This window comes from Muscardinus avellanarius (assembly GCF_963383645.1).
Source record: "Muscardinus avellanarius genome assembly, chromosome: 10".
NCBI lineage: Eukaryota > Metazoa > Chordata > Mammalia > Rodentia > Gliridae > Muscardinus > Muscardinus avellanarius.
The window spans coordinates 63,222,762-63,240,780 of NC_137796.1; the positions used below are offsets into that span (position 1 = coordinate 63,222,762).

Consider the following 18,019-nt stretch of genomic DNA (forward strand, 5'->3'; position numbering starts at 1 on the left):
GGAAGCCCTTCTACCTCCAGGCTACACTCCCAGGCCTATTTTGTATACTTTTTAAAATTTGGAAACAGGGTTTCTTAAGCCAGCCTGACTGGCTTCGAACCTGCATGATCCTCCTGTCTCCGCCTCCCAAGCGCGGGGATTACAAGCTTGTGCCACCATGCCCGGCTTAGTCTTTTTATTTTTTGATAACAGGGTCTCACTGAGTTGCCAAGGGCCTCACTAAATAGCTGAGGCTGTCCGTGAACCGCGATCCTCCAGTCTCAGCCTCTCAAATGGTGAGATTACAAGCCTGTGCCACCACACCCGGCTTGCTATCATTTTTTTAAAAATCCAACCCATGCTGGGCGCGTGGTGGCGCACACTTGTAATCCTTGCGCTTGGGAGGCGGAGACAGGAGGATCGCGCAGGTTCGAAGCCAGCCTCTCTGGTTTAAGAGACCCTGTTTCCAAATATAAAGTATAAAATAGGTCTGGGAGTGTAGCCTGGAGGTAGAAGGGTTTTCAGGGACCCCACTACCACAAAAAAAAAAGCAAACAAAAACAAAACAAAACAAACCCAGATGATTTGAATAGGCACATATATTCATTAATTTATTTATGTCAAAAAACTCCCAGTCTTCTAAGTGACTGAGTAAATTATGGATAAATAAATGAAGTAATATATGGTCACTAAAATAAATGAGGTACCTCAAACAATATGGATACAAGGCAATCTTTGGGGTAGATGTTAAAAAGGAGCCAAGGTGCAAGCCGGGCAAGGAGGTGCACACCTGTAATCCCAATACTTGGGAGGCTGAGACAGGAGGATCACAGGTTGGAGGCCAGCCTTGACAATTTAGCAAGACCCTGTCTCAAGAAAATAAAAAGGGAGCCGGGCATGGCGGTGCATGCATGTAATCCCAGCATTTGGGAGGCTGAGATTGGAGGATCGCGGTTTGTGGACAATCTCGGCTATTTAGTGAGGCTCTCTGCAACTCAGTGAGAGGTAGAATGATGCCCAGGGTTCAATCACAGTCCAAAAAAAAGTTGAGAAAAAACAATGTAATTTCATCTGGAGACAAAAAGAAGATGGTAAACCAGGCGTGGTGGCGCACGCTTGTAATCCCATCATTTGGGAGGCTGAGACAGGAAGATTGTGGTTCGAGGACAAGCCCAGCTACTTAGGGAGGCCCTTTGCAACTCAGTGAGATCCTGCTTCAAAATAAAGAATAAAAAAAAAAAAAAAAAACAAAAAAACCCAGGGCTGGGAGTGCAGTTCGGAGGTGGAATGCCCCTGGGTTCCATCACCAGTACTGCAAAAAAAAAAAAAAAAAAAAAAAAAAAATGGTATAACCTATGTGTAGAGATGTATAGAATTCCTCTGGAAATATTTACAATAAATTAAACATGAGTTGTCCCCAGAGAAGAGAACTGGATGGCTGGGAGACCAGGGTGGGAGGGGAGCCCCAGAATCATATATTCACCACTGCCCGAATGTCCTCTTTAGATGTTTCCCGCGCCTAATGTCCACTTAGATTCTAAGCTGCCCTCAGCATCTTCTCTCTTCCATATTTCCTCTCGTCCCTCAGTGCCTAGGCCAGGCTCCAGCATCCTTGCCTCTACCCTCTGCTCGATTCCCCACAAGCCAGCAGTTCCCAGACCCTCCAGCCTCTAGCTATGGGGCCCCACCCACTCCTCTCTGCCCCCTGGTTCTGGCTCCCCAACTGGATATAGGAGGCCTCCTTGCGGCCCCAGGAAGGTTTGGCATCCTCCCCGTCACTCTCTGAAGACTAAGTTCCCAGCCTGGCCTTGGACCTGCCGAGAGCGGCCCCGCCCACTCACCCCAGCTCCTTCCACGCTCCTTGGCTCGCGGCCCCCACTGCTCTAGGCAGACTCGACTGCTTTGTTGTGGTCCGGAATCACCTGGGTTTCCTGCCTTGGGGCCTCCGGGTAAACTGTGCCCCGGGGCTGGACCGCCCTGCCGGCTGCCCCCCACCCCCCAACAATTCGGGTCTAACTCCAGCTGCTCCGAGGCCACACTACGACCACGCCTTCCCCGGAGGTCCTCCCGGGAGGACCTACTGCGGGGATTCCTTCGCCTGCCCAGGCTCCGCAGCCCCAGGTCTCGCCCTCGGGCACGCCCCAGCACCCGGATCGGGACTGTCTGCGGCCGGGTCTGTCTCCATCACACAGTGAACTCCGCTGCAGAGCAGATGGGTGATTTACCTTTGAGTTCCCCGTGGAAGGGAGGGGGTGGGGGGCGAAGGCTGGGAGAGCGGAAAGGGGGGACTGGTATGCCAGACCCTGCCTGGGGAGGGGGTAAGGAGAAAGAGCAGGGAAGGAAGAAGAAAGCCAGAGAGAGAGGGGGGTGGAGAGGGATGGAGACCGAGAAGCAGGCACACAGGACACTGGGGGAGAAAACGGGGGGGGGGGGGAGACAGACAAGAAAAAATGAAGAAAGCAAGCCTAAAATGACCGAAGGCCCGCGGAAACAGCGGGAAGGATGGAGAGAGAAAGGACAGACACACGGAGACAGGGGCGAGGACAGAAAGACACAAGGACACGGCCAGAGAGAGGGAGGAGCGCGCGCCGAGCGAGGAGGAGGGAGGCGGCGGGAGAGGGAGGAGGCGGCGGGCCGGGAAGGGAGGAGAGGCGGAGGGGACCGGGGGAACGCCGCGGCTCGGACGGGCTGGCCGGGGAGGAGGGAGGGAGCGGTGGGCGCGCCGGCCGCCCGCCGCCTCCCGGGCTCTCTTTTGTCCCTTCCCTCCTCCCTGCGTCATGCTCCCCTGGCCCGGCCTCCCCTCCCCGCTCCCTCCTCCGCCCCGCTCCTCCTCCTCGGGCTGGATGGAATTTTTTCCCCTGGACCGGGGCCAGCTCCGGGGCAGGGGGGAAGCCAGGCCGGACTGGGCTGGGCGGCGAGGAGGGGCCGGGCGGGGGCCCCCCGGGGAGGGGGCTGGTCCGAGCCGCGCGGCCGGCGGGGTCCTGGGAGGGGAGCCCCGCATCGCAGAGCCGGAGGCGCGGGCCGGAGGGCGCGGGGACCGGGGAGGAGGATGGCTGGGCGGCGGGAGGAAGGGGAGAGGCCGCGGGCGGCGGAGGCGGGAGAGGATGGAGAGGATTCGCGGCCGCCGGCCTCCCGCTCGGCCGGAGGCTGGCGGAGGGGACCCCTTCCCCCGACGCGGGAGCCGCGGGTGCCGTGAGTCTGCGGAACCGGTGGGGGGATGGGGCCCGGGCCGGACTCCAGGGTCCCTGGGGAGGAGGCGGCCAAAGCCTGGATTTCAGGGTTCGGGGAGGGGCGGGGGCTGGGGAGCCCAGACTCCTGAATCCTTGAAGGAGGGTGCTGGGGACCTGGATTCCGGGGTCCAGAGGCTACAAAAGCTGGGAACACCCCCCGATTCGGGAGGGAGGAGAGAGATGGGGCTGAGATAGGTAGAATCCGAGGGCCGAGAGGTCTGGGGACGAGAAGCCCGAGACCCCTGGGGAGGTGTAGGAAGGCGAGCCGACTTCGGAGGTGCCTCCGGCGGCGGAAGGGTTAATGTCTGGCGAGAGGGGGGGAGGGGCAGGGATGGGGCTGCGGGGCTTTGAGGGGTCAAGGGTGAGCCGTGCGAGTGGGAGGGGGCCGTGGAGGAGGGGGAGGTTGTCTGGGCTGCCAGACAGGCCCGGGTCAGCGCCGGGGGCAGGGGATGTCTGGCGGAGGAGAGGCCCAGCGTCCTGGCTCCCTTGGGACCCGGGATTCCAGGCCTCAGCCCCCTCCTCCCCCAGACCTGTGAGTTCCACCACCCAGCCCCTTCCCCGAATTCCAGAATCCTAACCCCTGGCCTCCTTTTCCTCAGGAGCCTGGGCACCCCAGGTTTCTTCGTTCAGGCATGGGAGTCCCCCGCCCCCTTCGGAAAGCCCAGAGTTTAGCACCCCAGTCCCTCCCCCCCAGGAGCGCATACCGCCAAACCCCTCCTCCTCTAGAACCCAGGAGTCCGAGACCCCAGCGTCTTTCTACCGAGTAGTCAGGACTGGGTGGGGGTGGGGGCGCCTGACCCGGAACCCAGGAGTCCCCACCTCCTCCTTAGCCCCAGCTGGACTGCTACCCTCCAGGGGTTAAGGGGGCGGGGCCATCTGGTTGCTATGGTGCCAGACTGTTTGGGTCTGCTCTCTGACCCTTGGGGGCTCCCCAGGGTCGGCAGAGAGGGGGAGGGGGACCCAGGACCGGGGGAAGTCCGACACCAACCCCTTCCCCAAAGTGGGCCCAAGGAACCGGGGAGTTCCACCAACGCCTTGTCCAGTGACCTTGAACCGGTCCTGACCCTTCTCTCTGGGCCTCAGTTTCCCCAAGGAGAAACTGGTGTGTGTGTGCGGGAGATGGTCGGGTCCCGGGAATCTTTAAGATTCTCGCTTCCCGGCTCCCCTCACCCCCCTCCTCAGGCCCCAGGCAGCCCCGGGGCATGCTGGGAACCCAGGCCCGGGCTCCGGGCCAGGTTGGCTGGGGGGGGGCAGCCTCCTCCCTTCCCCTTCCTCCCCACCTTGGCCTGACTCTCGCCCCCGCCGGAGGGTCTGGGAGGCTGGAGAGAGGGAAGGGGGAAGAGAGCTGGGACCGCAGGCCCGTCTCCGGCCCCCGCCCCCCCTTTCCTTCTCCGCCCCCTTCCCGCCTCTCCTCCCCCTCCTCAGCAGGTCGCTACCCCAGCCCGGGGCCCCTTCTCGAACCACCCCCACCCCACCCCCAGCTCCAGACCTGGCTCCGAGCTGCGAGGGGGAGGGAGAGAGGGAAGGAGAAAGAGAGAGAGACTGAAAGAGAGGAGATGGGGGAAGGGAGGGAGGAGAAGCCTGGGAGGGAGGGAAGGAGAAAGAGGGAGAGAAAGGGAGAGAAAGGGAGGCGAACCGAGGGAGAGAAGGAGACTGGGCGACGCGAGGAGGGAGAGGGAGGGAGGCCAGACAGAAAGGGGGAGGGAGGCGAGAGAGGGAGAGAGACCGAAATTGTGGAAGACCAAGGAGGGTCAAAGAGAATGAAAGACAAAGCCAGGAAGGGAGGGTGGAAGACCGAAGAAGGTCCAGCAAAAGAAAGGGCGAGAGGGAAGCGAACCGGAGCCCGGAGCTGCGGGCAGCGGGCAGCGGGAGAGAGACAGACAGACCCAGCGAAGGGACCCAGTGATCTCTGCAGAGTGAGGGACAGACCCAAGTGCTGGAGGAAGTCAGAGCCAGGTAAGACACAAACTGAGAAAGAAAGGGAGAAATGGAGAAGGGCTGGATAAGAAAGAAATGGGAGGAGAGGAAGACACAGGAAGATGCACCCAGAGCCAGGGACCGAAAGGAGGGGGGCCCCAGAGAGGGGGTGTGGGGGAGAGACTCCCAGGTGGACGGTGGAGCCTGGGGTGGGTGGGTGGGTGTGGGTTCCCAGGGCCCCTCCCACCTGAGGCAGGCTGACTTTGGACCAGTCTCTTCCCTAGGCAGGCTCAGCCTCCTCACCTGCCCACCTGCAAAATCGGTCTCGGTAGCACTTTCAGCTCTGGGCTGGGAGGTGCCAGAGAGAGGAGCAGGGTTTGGGGCAGGGCAGTGTCAGGGCTGGGCCCGCAAAGCTGTCATCCCTGGAAAAGTCAAGAACCCAAAAGAAGATGAGAGCGGGAAGAAATGCCCAGGAGGCTAGAAGCTTTCCTATTCTCAGGGACCCCCAACCCTGGCCTGGGGTCTCTGCAGCCTGTTGGGGGATGGGGGGCGGATGTGGCCAGCAGGTCAAATCCCCAGGCAGGTGAGCTTCCATCACTCCGGGGAAGCCAGATATCCTCTTAGAAGCTGTGCCTCACCCAGGAAGGAAGTCACCTCGCTGGACTCCTGGGTCAGAGGGAGGAGGGCTGATGCCTGGACTCTTGGTTTCCTTGGGGAGGAGGGCTGGATCATGGACTTTTAGGTCTGAAAGAGGAGGGGCTTGTTCTCAGGAAGAAGGGGTCAGGACCTGGACCTCTGGGTCTGAGGGAGGAGGGCTGGGCCTAGACCCTTGGGTCTGAGGGAGGAGGGCTGGGGCCTAAACTCCTGGGTTCCTTGGGGAGGAGGGGGCCGGGGGCCCGAACTCTTGGGTCCTGGCACCCACCCGTAGAACCGACCTTGCGGGGCCTTCGCCGCACACAAGCTCGTGTCTGTGGGTCTGTGTCGGGGGCTCACCATCGCGGCTGGGACCTCCCCGGCCCTCCCCGCCCTCCCTGTCCCTCCTGGCCTGCGTCTGTCCATCTGTCCGATCTGTCCACCTGCCGCGCCCCCCGGGCTGAGGTAGGAGGTTGTATAGTTGAGGAGGACACCCAAGGAGATCACTATACGGCCTCCTAGCTTTCCCCAGGCTGCGCCCTGCACGGGACGGGGGCGGCGGGACCCCCCCAGGCCCACACCGCTGCCCCAGGGACCCTGGGAGGAGCCGCACTGTTTTCTCTGTGTCTGAATTCTGACCTCACCCTCTCCACCAAGAGTCTGTCTGTCATCAGGAGGTCTCTGTTTCGCTTCTTCTGTCTCTCTTGGGTCTTTCTGTGTCCACAGGTTGTCTCTGTGGCTTTCCGGGTCTCCAGCACTCCCCATCATGTCCTTCTATGTCTCTTGTGTCTCTTTCCATCTCTCCCCTCCCAAACCCTAGGGCCTGTCAGGGGGCCACCACCTACCGCATTGCCGGCCTCTGGGTCCCTGAGACCCTTTAACCTGTGAGGATGTCCAGGGTCACAGGTGAGGTTCTTGGGAGCCTGGCGTCCGGCCCAGCCACAAACCTAGGGATACTTGGCCGGCCCGCCCCTGACAGACACCTTTCCATCCTGGAGGCGCTTGACATTTGACCACTAGCTGACACCCCTGGCTACAGGCCACTGGCCCCTCCCCCCTTCAGTGACCTCATAAAGGTCACCAGCCCCCCCCCCAGGCCTTGAGAGCCTCCACCATGGCCCCACTGGCCCTGGCGAGCCCTGGTCCATCTGCCCTCCTGCCTCTGCTGGTCTTCAGGGTATCCACCTGGGCCTGTCTCTTCTGCTTCACGACTCCAGATGAGCGCATCCGAATCTGCCAGATGTTGGTTGGGATGGAGGACCTCAAGCTCCACCAGTGCCAGGAGGCATTCATGGCTGCCTTTGAGGGTCTCTCAGATGTAGAAATTAGTAAGGAGACCATCCCGCGTGGGCCAGGCCCCCCGTGGAGGGGCTGGCGAGGCCTGGAGACGCTAGGGAGAGGGAGAGACAGACAGAGGCACAGAAAGGCCAAAGAGGGTGAGGCTGCGATTGAGACAGGGAAAGAGAGAGGGAGGTGGAACGTGTGGAAGGGGAAGGTTACTCAGAGACGGGAGGCTGGAGGCCAGGACAGAGACAGAGAAGGACGGAGCCAGGACAGAGCTCGCAGGGCCAGAAGGTCTACACTGGCACCTGGTGCTGGGGGGAGCTGCCTCCCAGCCCCATCCCTCACTCCTCCCTCAGACTATGAGGAGAGAAGCCACCTGCATGATGCCTTCACAGAGATGACATATTCCCTCCAGGAGGTGGCTGCCGCCCAGGGTGAGTGTCTTGTGGAATTGAGGCCTGGCCCCCACGCCCCAGGAGAGGTCCATGGAGCTGGGCAGCCACCTGGGAGGGAACCTGAATGGAAAAGTGCCCCAAAGGTAAATAGGGTCGCAGATGGTGGCAAGGAGCTGCGGGGTGGCAGGGAAATGACCTGGTGTCTGCAACCCTGGTGGGGCCAGGTACATGTGGCCTGGCCGTGGCTTGTCCTCTTCTTCACTGTGAGGTCTGGATGTGCCCATGCCTCCTGCCTGGCCTCATTTTATCCATCTGTAAAGTGGGATGAGCCACTTTACAAGCGTGGCGGCGCACGCTTGTAAAACCCAGCATTCAGGAGGTTGAGACAGGAGGATTGTGGTTCAAGGACAGCCTCAGCTACTTAATGAAGCCCTTTGCAACTCAGTGAGACCCTGTTTCAAAATAAAGAATAAGGACAGCTATGGTGGCCGCCCGCTTGTAATCCCAGTGTTTGGGAGGCAGCTGGAGGATCGCACGATGAACGTTCAAAGCCAGCCTCAGCTACTGAGTGAGGCTCTCAGCAACTTAGTGAGACCCTGTTTCCAAATAAAGTATAAAATAGGTCTGGGAGTATAGCCCGGAGGTAGAAAAACCCCTGGGTTCCACCCCAGTACCACAAAAAATAAAAAATAAAAACTTAAAGAAAAAACAAAATAAAAACTAAAAAATAGGGCTGGGGATGTAGCTTGGGGGTAGAATGCCTTTGGGTTCCATCCCTGGTACCGCCAAAAAAAAAAAAAAAAGATAAAATGGGACAATCTGCTGGTCAGCCTCCCAGGGTGGCCACAGAGATGAGACACACACATGCACACACATGCGTGCACACACACATATGCACTAGTGCTTATAATCAACAAAACCAGTCCATGAGCTGTGATGTGCAAGGCTAATTAGGGGGCAGGAAAACAGGGTGGGGGGCAGTGCAGCAGATCATTTAGGTGACAGTCATGAAGAGAGGCAGGACCAGACTGGCTGGGATGTGTCAGCCTCGGTGGGTGGGACACACATGTACAGTTGCAGAGAAATAGAGTAGGCTGGACAGAGGGGCCTCGGGGCTCAGGGGCCATGTGTCATCAAGAGGCAGCTTTAGTAGGTATCACACGTGGTTTCCATGCCCACAAGAGGCAGTCCCACGAATGTGCCAGAAGGGGGTACCATGGTTGGGTTAGAGAATTGGGAAGGGGCCGCAGAGCCCTGTTTTTATTTCTGGTGCTGAAAACTGAACACAGGGGCATTCTACCTCTGATCTACACCCCCAACCCTTTATATTTTTCACCTTAAAAAACAGGGTCTGCCGGGTGTGGTGGCACACGCTTGTAATCCCCGTGCTTGGGAGGCGGAGACAGGAGGATCGCGCAGGTTCGAAGCCAGCTGCGCGCGCTGGCTTAGGAGACCCTGTTTCCAAAAAAAAAAAAAATGTAAAAATAGGTCTGGGAGTGTAGCCCGGAGGTAGAAGGGCTTCCAGGAACCCCAGTACCACACACACACACACACACACACAAAAAAAAAAAAACAAAAAAAACAAAAAAAAAACAGGGTCAGCCGGGCGTGGTGGCGCACACTTGTAATCCAGCATTTAGGAGGCTGAGACAGGAGGATAGCGGTTTGCAGACAGCCTCAGCTACTTAGTGAGGCCCTCTGCAACTCAGTAAGACCCAGTTTCAAAATAAAAAATAACCAATAGGGCTGGGGATGTAGCTCAGAGGTAGAATGCCGTCGGGTTCCATCCCCAGTACCGCAAAACAAAAATGAATAAATAAAAACAGGAGTCTCACTAAGCTGCTGAGGGTCCTGCTAAATCGCTGAGGCTAGCCTCAAGCCTGATTTTCCTATCTCAGCCTTGGAGTACACCACCAGGCCTGGCTCCCAGAGGGTTTGGAAAAGAATAGAAATAAGTATAGCCCTGGATGTGGGAGACCTCCTAGGACCACCTGTAGGCATAGAGATCAGAGAGTAGAGGTGGGGGTGATGGTCCAGGCCAGAGAGGAGGAGGCCTGAGCTGGGGCTGGGGCTGTGAAGATGGAGAAGAGGCGCCAGGCTCAAAGTCAGGGCCCAGAGGGATGGGACCTGGGTCTGATGGGCTGTTTGGGGGATGGGGGGGCAAGATTGAAGACAGTGCCTAGGGTCTGGCTTCCCACCTGGGTGGGCTGTAGGACATTCCTGAGATAAAGAGCCAGAGTGGGGACAGGCGGTGAGCTGAGTTAGGAGGTAATGACTGGGGGGGGGTAGGGGGCAGGGGACATAGATACCTTAATGCTTGGTTCAATGGGAAAGTCAGGAGGAGACTTAAGAAAGTCATAAGTCTCCTGTTTCAAATGAAAAATAAAAAAGGGGTGGAAAGCCGGGCATGGTGGTGTGTGCTTGTAATCCTCGTAATTGGGAGGCTGAGACAGGATCACAGGTTCGAGGCCAGCCTCAGCTACTTAGTGAGGCCCTCTGCACCTCAGACCTTGTTTCAAAATAAAGAATAATGGAAAAAAAAATAGGGCTGGGGGTATAGCTCAGGGGTAGAATGCCCCTGGGTTCAGTCCACACATGCCTCTGGTCTCAAGCCTTTTGGGTAAGATACCCAAGCTGTGTGGGAGCGAGAAGTCACTAGATTGCATGAATAATTAGACAGGAGCCTGACTTGCCAAGTTCAGAGGTAACTATGCAATGCTGGACTACTTCCTTAACTAATTTTTTTTTTGTGTGTGTGTGTGGTACTGGGGATTGAACCCAGAGGCATTCTACCTCCAAGTTATACCCCCAGCCCGATTTTATTTATTTGGAAATAGGTTTGTTAGGTGGCCACGAGGCTGGCTTCGAAATTGCCACCCTCCTGTCTCAGTCTCCCAAGCCCTGGGATTACAAGCGTGCGCCACCGCGCCTGGCCTTCCCTGACTTCTTCACGCCTCAGTTTCCCCAGCTCAGATTTGGAAATGGTAATACTAGCAGCTCCCTTTTCAATACCACTCACTTTGTGCCTGTCAAAGCTCGTCATTCTAAAAGCTTATAGACACCTACCTCCCGCAGGCCTTGAATGGTAGGTACCATTACATTAGCGAGTTTAGGATGAGGATGCTTTTATGTTTTTTTGGTTTTTTTTGTACTGGGTGTGGAACCCAGGGGCTTTCTACATCCCGGCTATACTCCCAGACCTACTTTATATTTTATTTGGAAACAGGGTCTCACTAAGTTGCTGAGAGCCTCGCTAAATAGCTGAGGCTGGCTTCGAACCTGTGCGATCCTCCTGTCTCAGCCTCCCAAGCACTGGGATTACAAACGTGAGCCACCACGCCCAGCTGAGGATGCTTTTATGTTTGTGGCATTTAATTCCCTCCCTCTGGGCACTGTGAGATCACTGCTATCATTGACTCCATTTGACAAATGAGGAGACTAAGGATCAGGAAGGTAAGTCACTGGGCCACTGTCACACAGGGAGGAGGACTTGCGAAGGATCCCTCAGGTGCAAGACAGGTGCGCTCACAGAACCAGAGCTGGAGCTCCTCCCAGCGTACCGCGCTTCGGGAGAGCCTTTACGACATCCCCCAGGACCTGGGGGTTCACTCACAGTGGCCCGTGCCCCTTGCCCGGTTTGGGACCTTTCTCTCTATCCTTGCCGCCTCCTCCCGCTTAGTGTAACCCCTACTCACTCTCCCTGTGAGTCATTTGGCCTGTTCCCTAGCGAGTTCATGGGCGACTCCTCCAGCGTGGCTGCCCTCTCACGAGCGTCCCGCTCCGACCACATCCTCTTGGCCGTTCTGCCGTCTCTAGACCGCATTCCCGCTCTGTGGCCAAGGAGAGCCCTCTGAGCCCTTGACTCCATTTCAGATCCACTTCTCGGCTTCGGTGGTCCCTCTCCTTAGCCGAGTATACATCGGCTAAGTCTCCCTTCAGTCATTTTCTTGCACACACCCTCAAGTCCCCTTCCTCTTTGTGTGGCTTCAAGTCGCAGAGGAACCTTTCCTTCCTCCCCACAGCAGCTTAAGCAAACTAGAAGCCGATTTCTCCACGACAAAGCATGTCATGAGTTAGGCACTTGAGGGGAGCTCCAGCTGGCAGCCTGGGCTCCTCCCAGCTTTCTGCTCTGGGCTCCCAAGGTATAGCCCTGGTCCTCAGGGCCCTGTGTGGAGCTCCAGCCATCAAAGCTGAGTTTCAGGCAGCGGGATGGAGGAAGGAGAAGGGATCATCGAGGGGCCAAGCCCTCCCGTGTGAGGCTACATCCCGTGGCTCCCTTAACGACGGATCCGCTTGGGTCTCAGCAGCCACGAGTTCACCTGACCACAGCTGTCTGCAAGGAAGACCCTTAAAATGAAATCTTAGCTAGGAGAGGGAGGACGGTGCTCTCCCAGCTAAAACACAACACTCTGTTTTTCAAGAGGCAACTTAGATATCTGGACAATCCTGGGGCTGCTAAAACAGTGCCATAGTTCAAGTGGCTTCACCAACTGAATTTTATTTTATTTTTGGCACTGGGGATTGAACCCAGGGGCATTCCAGCTCTGAACTATACCCCCAGTCCTATTTTATTTTATTTTATTTTGGTGGTACTGGGGTTCCTGGAAACCCTTCTACCTCTGGGCTACGCTCCCAGACCTTTTTTTTTTTTTTTTTTTTTTTTTTGTGGGTCTGGGGATGGAACCCTCCGAGCTACACCCCTGCCTTATTTTTTATTCTTTATTTTGAAACCGGGTCTCACTGAGTTGCAGAGGGCCTCACTAAGTAACTGAGGCTGTCCGCGAACCGCGATCCTCCAGGTCTCAGCCTCCTGAATGCTGGGATTACAAGCGTGCGCCACCACGCCCGGCTCTAGTTTTTTATATATATATTTTTTATTTGGAAACAGAGTCTCTTAAGCCAGCGCTGCTGGCTCCGAACCAGCACGATCCTCCTGTCTCCGCCTCCCAAGCGCGGGGATTACAAGCGTGCGCCACTACGCCAGGCTATTTTATATGGGAACAGAGTCTTGCTAGGTTGATAAACCTCTCACTACTTGCTGAGGGTGGCCTCGAACCCGCGATCCTTCTGTCTCAGCCTCTCAAGTACTGGGATTATGAGCCTGCGCCACCATGCCAGGCAGAAATTTATTTTTTTCCCCTCAGTTCTGGAGGATTGAGGTTCAAGATGGAGGTTTTCTGAGTGGACAGGGTTGTTTTCTTCTGAGGACTCTCTCTTTGGTTCATAGATGGCCGTGTTCTTCCTGTGTGTTCCTTCTGTGCATGTCTGCATTTGATTTCCTCTTATGAGGACATCTATCATACTGGACTAAGGCCACCCTGATGACCTCATTTTAACTTCACTTTTTTTTTTGGGGGGTGGTGGTGCTGGGGATTGAACCAAGGAGCATTCTGCCTCTAAATTATACCCCCCAGCCCTTTTTATTTTTTGTTCTGAAACAATGGATCGCTAGGTTGCTGAGAGTTTCCCTAAATTGCCGAAGCTGGCTTCAAACCTGTGATCCTCTCCAAGTACTAGGATGGCAGCTGTGTGCCACTAAACCTGGCTGGAGGGTTCTGAAAGAGGTGATTATGCCGGTGCGGTAGTACACACCTGTAATCCCAGTCCTTGGGAGGCTGAGATGGGAGGATCACAGGTTTGAAGCCAGCTTCAGCAATTTAGGGAAACTCTCAGCAACCTAGCAAGATCCTCTTTAGAAATAAAAAATAAAATAAAAGAGGCTGGAGGGTGTAGCTCAGTGGTAGAATGCCTCTGGGTTCGATCCCCAGAACCAAAAGCAAACCAAACACCCTCTCTCAAAATATAGTTATGCTCAGTGGCACTGGGGAATTAGAACTTCTACATATAAAAGGGAGCATAAGTCAGCCCTAAAACCCCTGTGTATTCCTGATTTCTAAAACCACTTCCACCATAAAAATCAACCCAGCCATCCATTTGCTCTGCAAAGCTTCATTGGAGAAAGTTATGAAACTTTATGGAGGCTCTGATGATGGTCAAAACCCAAACTCCAGGAACAGAGAGGATAGAAGAGGGAAAGAAGGAACCGGGCATGGTGGCATAGGCCTGTAATCCCAGTACTCGGGAGGCTGAGATTGGAGGGTCACAGGTTTGAAGCCAGCCTCAGCAATTTATTCAGGCTCACAGTAACTGAGATCCTGTTTCCGTCTAACAATAAAAAGGGCTGGGTGGCTCGTGCTTGTGATCCCAGTACTTGGGGGCTGAGACAGACAGGAACATCCAGGTTTGTGGCCAGTCTCAGCAGCTTAGTGAGGCTGTCGGCAACTTAGTGAGTCCCTGTTTCAAAATAAAGAATAAAAAAAATCAGGCTGGGGGTATAGCTTGGAGGTAGAATGCCCCTGGCTTCCATCCCCAGTGCCAAACATAAAACAAAATAAAATGGTGGAGGTGTAGCTCAGGTTCAATACTTAGTACCAAAAATAAATAAATAAATAAATGGATCTCAACAACTTAGTGAGGCCCTGTTTCCAAATAAAGTATAAAATAGGTAGGTATGGGAGTTGTAGCGTAGAGGTAGAAAGCCCCTGGGTTCCATCCCCAATACTAAATAAATAAATAAAATAATAATAATAATAATAATAGCCAATAGAAGCTGGGGGTGTGGTGAAGAGGCAGGGGTAGGGGTGCCCTGTATAAAGGGAGCGGCTGCCCTCAACCTTCATCTAATGGCTGCCTTATGGAAATGTGGCCTCTGTGCTACAGCGTTTCCAAAAAAAATCTTTAAAATGATGCCAAATGTTTTATGTGACTTTCCCAAATTTTATATGTTGGCAACCCGTTCGAATTTTTTAAAGACACTTTCCAAGCCAAATATAACATCCAAGGAGTGGATTTAGGCCATAGGCCACCGCTGTGGTCTCTCCGGTTGGAGCTGGGTTCTGGAGTTCATAGCTCCCATATTTACTGAGCTCTCTTTTAAGACTCGGGGCCCCCTTGTGGGTTCTGAGGACACAGCGCTGAAGAAGGACATCTTATTAGACAGACTTAAACGATCAGCATATATAAAGACAGGTCTTTGCAAACTGGTGAGAGCTGTTTAGGAAATGACGAGGGTGCCAGGAGGGACCTCAATTAAGACGGTGGATGTGGTGTGGCCGTGGGAAACCCCTTGAGGGGGTGACACTTGCGGAAGATTGGTAGTAAGGGTAGGCTGTGCTAGAAACAAGCCAGCACCGTGCAAAGGCCCTAAGGTGCAGGGAATGTGGTTCTTTTCAAATGAAGGGAAATGAAAGTGGGCAGGAGGTATCCTCTCCTTTCTTCCCAAGATAAATACAGATGTGCCAGAGGAAGATTTCTGAGAGGGCAAGTGAACATGGAAGGAGGTTGGAGAAACGAAGGATATACTAGCAAGAGACTGAGTAGTAAGAGACTATAGCAGGAAAATGGCAAATCCTGTTGACCTGGTCACTACAGGACCTTGGGATTTCTACCAAGGGCCTGCTCCATTCTCCAGGGTCCTTTGAGGTCGCCTTTTCTGCTGCCGCTGAAAACGTGAAAAACGTCATTTTACAACTTAAACAAGGTAAAATAGACTCCAGCCCTCCTCCCTGGCCCCAGACACACAAAATTAGAGACTCCCACTCCTGAGAGTGTCCTCCGCTCCCTTCCGTTTAGTCTCCTGACTGGACCTCTGAGCCGGAGCCTTTGGTGGGTAACTGCTGATTCATCTAGCCCCACACCTTAGGTGGAAGGTTTCGGGTCCAACTAAAACCCCTCTTAGGACAGTCCTGATTCAAATTTGCGCAGGCCTCTTCCTGGATGTCTTCTCAATTGGGCCTCTTAGCGGACTACTTCTAGACCGGCCATACTTGCCTTAACTGAACCTCTTCCTAATTAGGACCTGGCTCCTCTAGGATCGCCCCCTCGGTGGAATATACCAGGAATAGACCCTCACTCCTCGGCACAAATGTGTAACCGCCCTCACTCCGACTGAGATGGGTAGCAGCTCCAGCCCAAGGCTGAGCCTCAGCCTCTTATAGGGAGCACTGTGGGCCTGGCTCCGCCCCTGGGTAGAACCCCAGGCACCTGACCCCACCCCTGTGTCGTACTGTAGGCCTGGCCCCACCCCCTCGGGGAAGGTGTGCTAGTTCCTGGAAAGAAGCTTTAGGTAAGGTCCTTACAGGGACTTTGGGGTAGTAATGCTTCCTCTCTTTCTGCAGCCCAGGACTGTGTCCCTCCTTGCGGTAAGGAATTGATCCTAAAAAGAATCTGGGGGCCAAGGGGGAGGGAGAAGGGGAGCCCTCAGGCTCCAAACCCGAGACGTATGGTGGCAGAGAATAGGTGGGCTTCTTCCCAGTGAATTCCCAAAGACCGTTTCGGGCCTGGTGTGGTGGGTGGTCCACACTTGTGATTGTAGTGCTGGGAGGCTAAGACAGGAGGATCCGGGGTTCAAGGCCAGCCTCAGCTAGTTAGTGACCCTTGTTAAATAAAAAAAGAAAAAGGAATGTCGCAGGGAAGGCCGTCTTAGTTTCCATCAAGTCGACAGCAGGACCCTGACAGCCCTTTCAGACCTAAGATTGGCCAAAGGGACAAGGGCGGGGAATGCCCGCTGAAGCCCAGACTCCGTGTCCAACCCCCACAGGACTCCAGGAGGTCGCCCGGCGCTTCCTCTGCCGCGGGTGCTACTCCTCCATCTGCGACTACCCGCTGGACTGTCCAAGTGAGGGTTGGGGCCTGAGGCGCCTGGACCACCTGCTGGGAAAACTGGAGGGGTGTGAGGAAGGGGCGTGGCCTGGGGTCGGCCGCTGGAGCCACCCTCTCCGTGTTCAGTTAAGGACGTGACAGTGAGTCGGGGGGAACAGGCTCTATTTTCTTGCGCCGTGGGCTTCCAGCTGCCGGAGGAGGAAATCACCTACTCCTGGAAGTTCGCGGGAGATGGTGTGAGTCGGGGCGGAGCCAGGCGAAGAGTCTGAGGGGGGCAGGTTAGGCTTCCCTGCGGGGCGGGGGTGCGCGCTGCGGGAGGACGTGGGGAGCTCGTCTCGATGCTTGCAAAGGGCAGGCCCGTGCTCCCCGCGAGGTGGAGGCTCAGGATGGAGAATCAGGGTTTCCGGAGCGAGGCGGAACCGGGGCGTGGCCTGTGGCCGCCGCCGGGTCTGTGCGAGCTGGGAAGGGGGCCGGGCTCCGGCCGGCCCGCTCCCCGCGGCTTCAGCACTCGGTCCCGCAGATCCGGACTCAGGACGTGGCCTTCTTCCGAGACCTGCCCGAGGCCCAGGGGAACCTGGCGCGGATCCGCCCGGTGGAGCCCAGGCACCGCGGCACCTTCTCCTGCGTGATCCAGCACGAGCAGCTCCCCCTGGCGCGGCTCTACTTCTTCCTGAACGGTGCGGGCGGGGCGGGGCCTGGCCGAGCCCGGGGGCGGGGCCTGGCCGGCCTGGGGGCGGGGCCTGGCCGGTGACGCGCGCGCCCCGCAGTGACGGGCCCGCCCCCGCGCCGCGAGACCGAGCTGCAGGTGGTGTTCCGGGAAGTGGCGCGCTGGGCTCCGCGGGACGTGGAGATGATCGAGCCCTGGAGGCCCAGCCTGGGCGAGCTGCTGACCAGGCCCGAGGCCCTGACGCCGGGCAACCTGTGTCTGCTTGCGGCCATCGCGGCCCTCGTGTCAGCAGCCGCGACTGTGCTGGCCTGGTGAGTCCCGGCATCCAGCTCCCTCGTCCTCGGCCCTGGAGTTCAGACCTCAATCCTCCTTCAGATCCAGGAGCCCGGGCTTCTGTCTTCAGACACAGCCGTCCAGGGCCCAGCCCCTCTTTCCTGAGATCCCAGAGGTCCGGGTTTCCAACCCTCCTCTCTCAGGCCCAGGAGTACAGGCCCCAGGCTTTCTTGGATCCAGTGATCCGACCTTCATGCTCCCTCACTTAAATCCATGTGTCTAGCCCTCAGACCCAGGGGTCCAGGCCTCAGCCTTCCTCCCTCAGACCCAGGGGTCCGGGCCCAGCCCTCCTCCCACTGACTCAGGAGTCCAGGCCCAGCCCTCCTCCCTCAGACCCAGGGGTCCAGGCCCAGCCCTCCTCCCTCAGACTCAGAAGACAGGCCCAGCCCTCCTCCCTCAGACCCAGGTGCCCAGGCCTCAGCCCTCCTCCCTCAGACCCAGGGGTCCAGGCCCAGCCCTCCTCCCACTGACTCAGGAGTCCAGGCCTCAGTCCTCCTCCCTCAGACCCAGGGGTCCAGGCCCAGCCCTCTTCCCTCAGACCAGAGATCCAGGCCCTCTCTATCCACCTTTGAGATCCAGAATCTCAGGCTTCCAGGCCCCCTTCAACACACATGCCTCCTTGTGCCCCCAGGATGTTCTTTCGATGGTACTTCAGCGGCAATTAACAAAGGTATCCCTTATTTTTTTTTCCTAACCCTGAAATAAAGACTGTATTTCTACTCTGGAGTCTTTCATTTTTGAAGGTGGGCACTCCTAATTCAGGAGGAAGAGCAGCACACCCCACACATGGTCAGATGGCTACAGCCCCCATGGTGACAGCGGAGGGCCTTGGATGCCAGCCTAGACCCCTCCCCATCGCCGGCAGTCTCCTGACATCTCCCCTGCAGAAAGACACATAGAGTCCTAGATATTGCCCACAA

General features: G+C 56.5%; 1 protein-coding gene across 1 annotated transcript; it reads left to right on the top strand.

The window, feature by feature from the left end:
* Window positions 1-6,873: 6,873 nt before the first annotated feature.
* SPACA6 (sperm acrosome associated 6) lies at window positions 6,874-17,764 on the top strand (the record flags this gene model as incomplete). Its single annotated transcript, XM_080703701.1, has 9 exons — window positions 6,874-7,087; window positions 7,400-7,477; window positions 14,910-14,978; window positions 15,616-15,639; window positions 16,038-16,115; window positions 16,226-16,335; window positions 16,620-16,776; window positions 16,867-17,077; window positions 17,731-17,764. 9 exons carry the CDS (start codon window positions 6,874-6,876, stop codon window positions 17,762-17,764), a joined length of 975 nt encoding a protein of 324 aa, XP_080559827.1.
* Window positions 17,765-18,019: the final 255 nt, after the last annotated feature.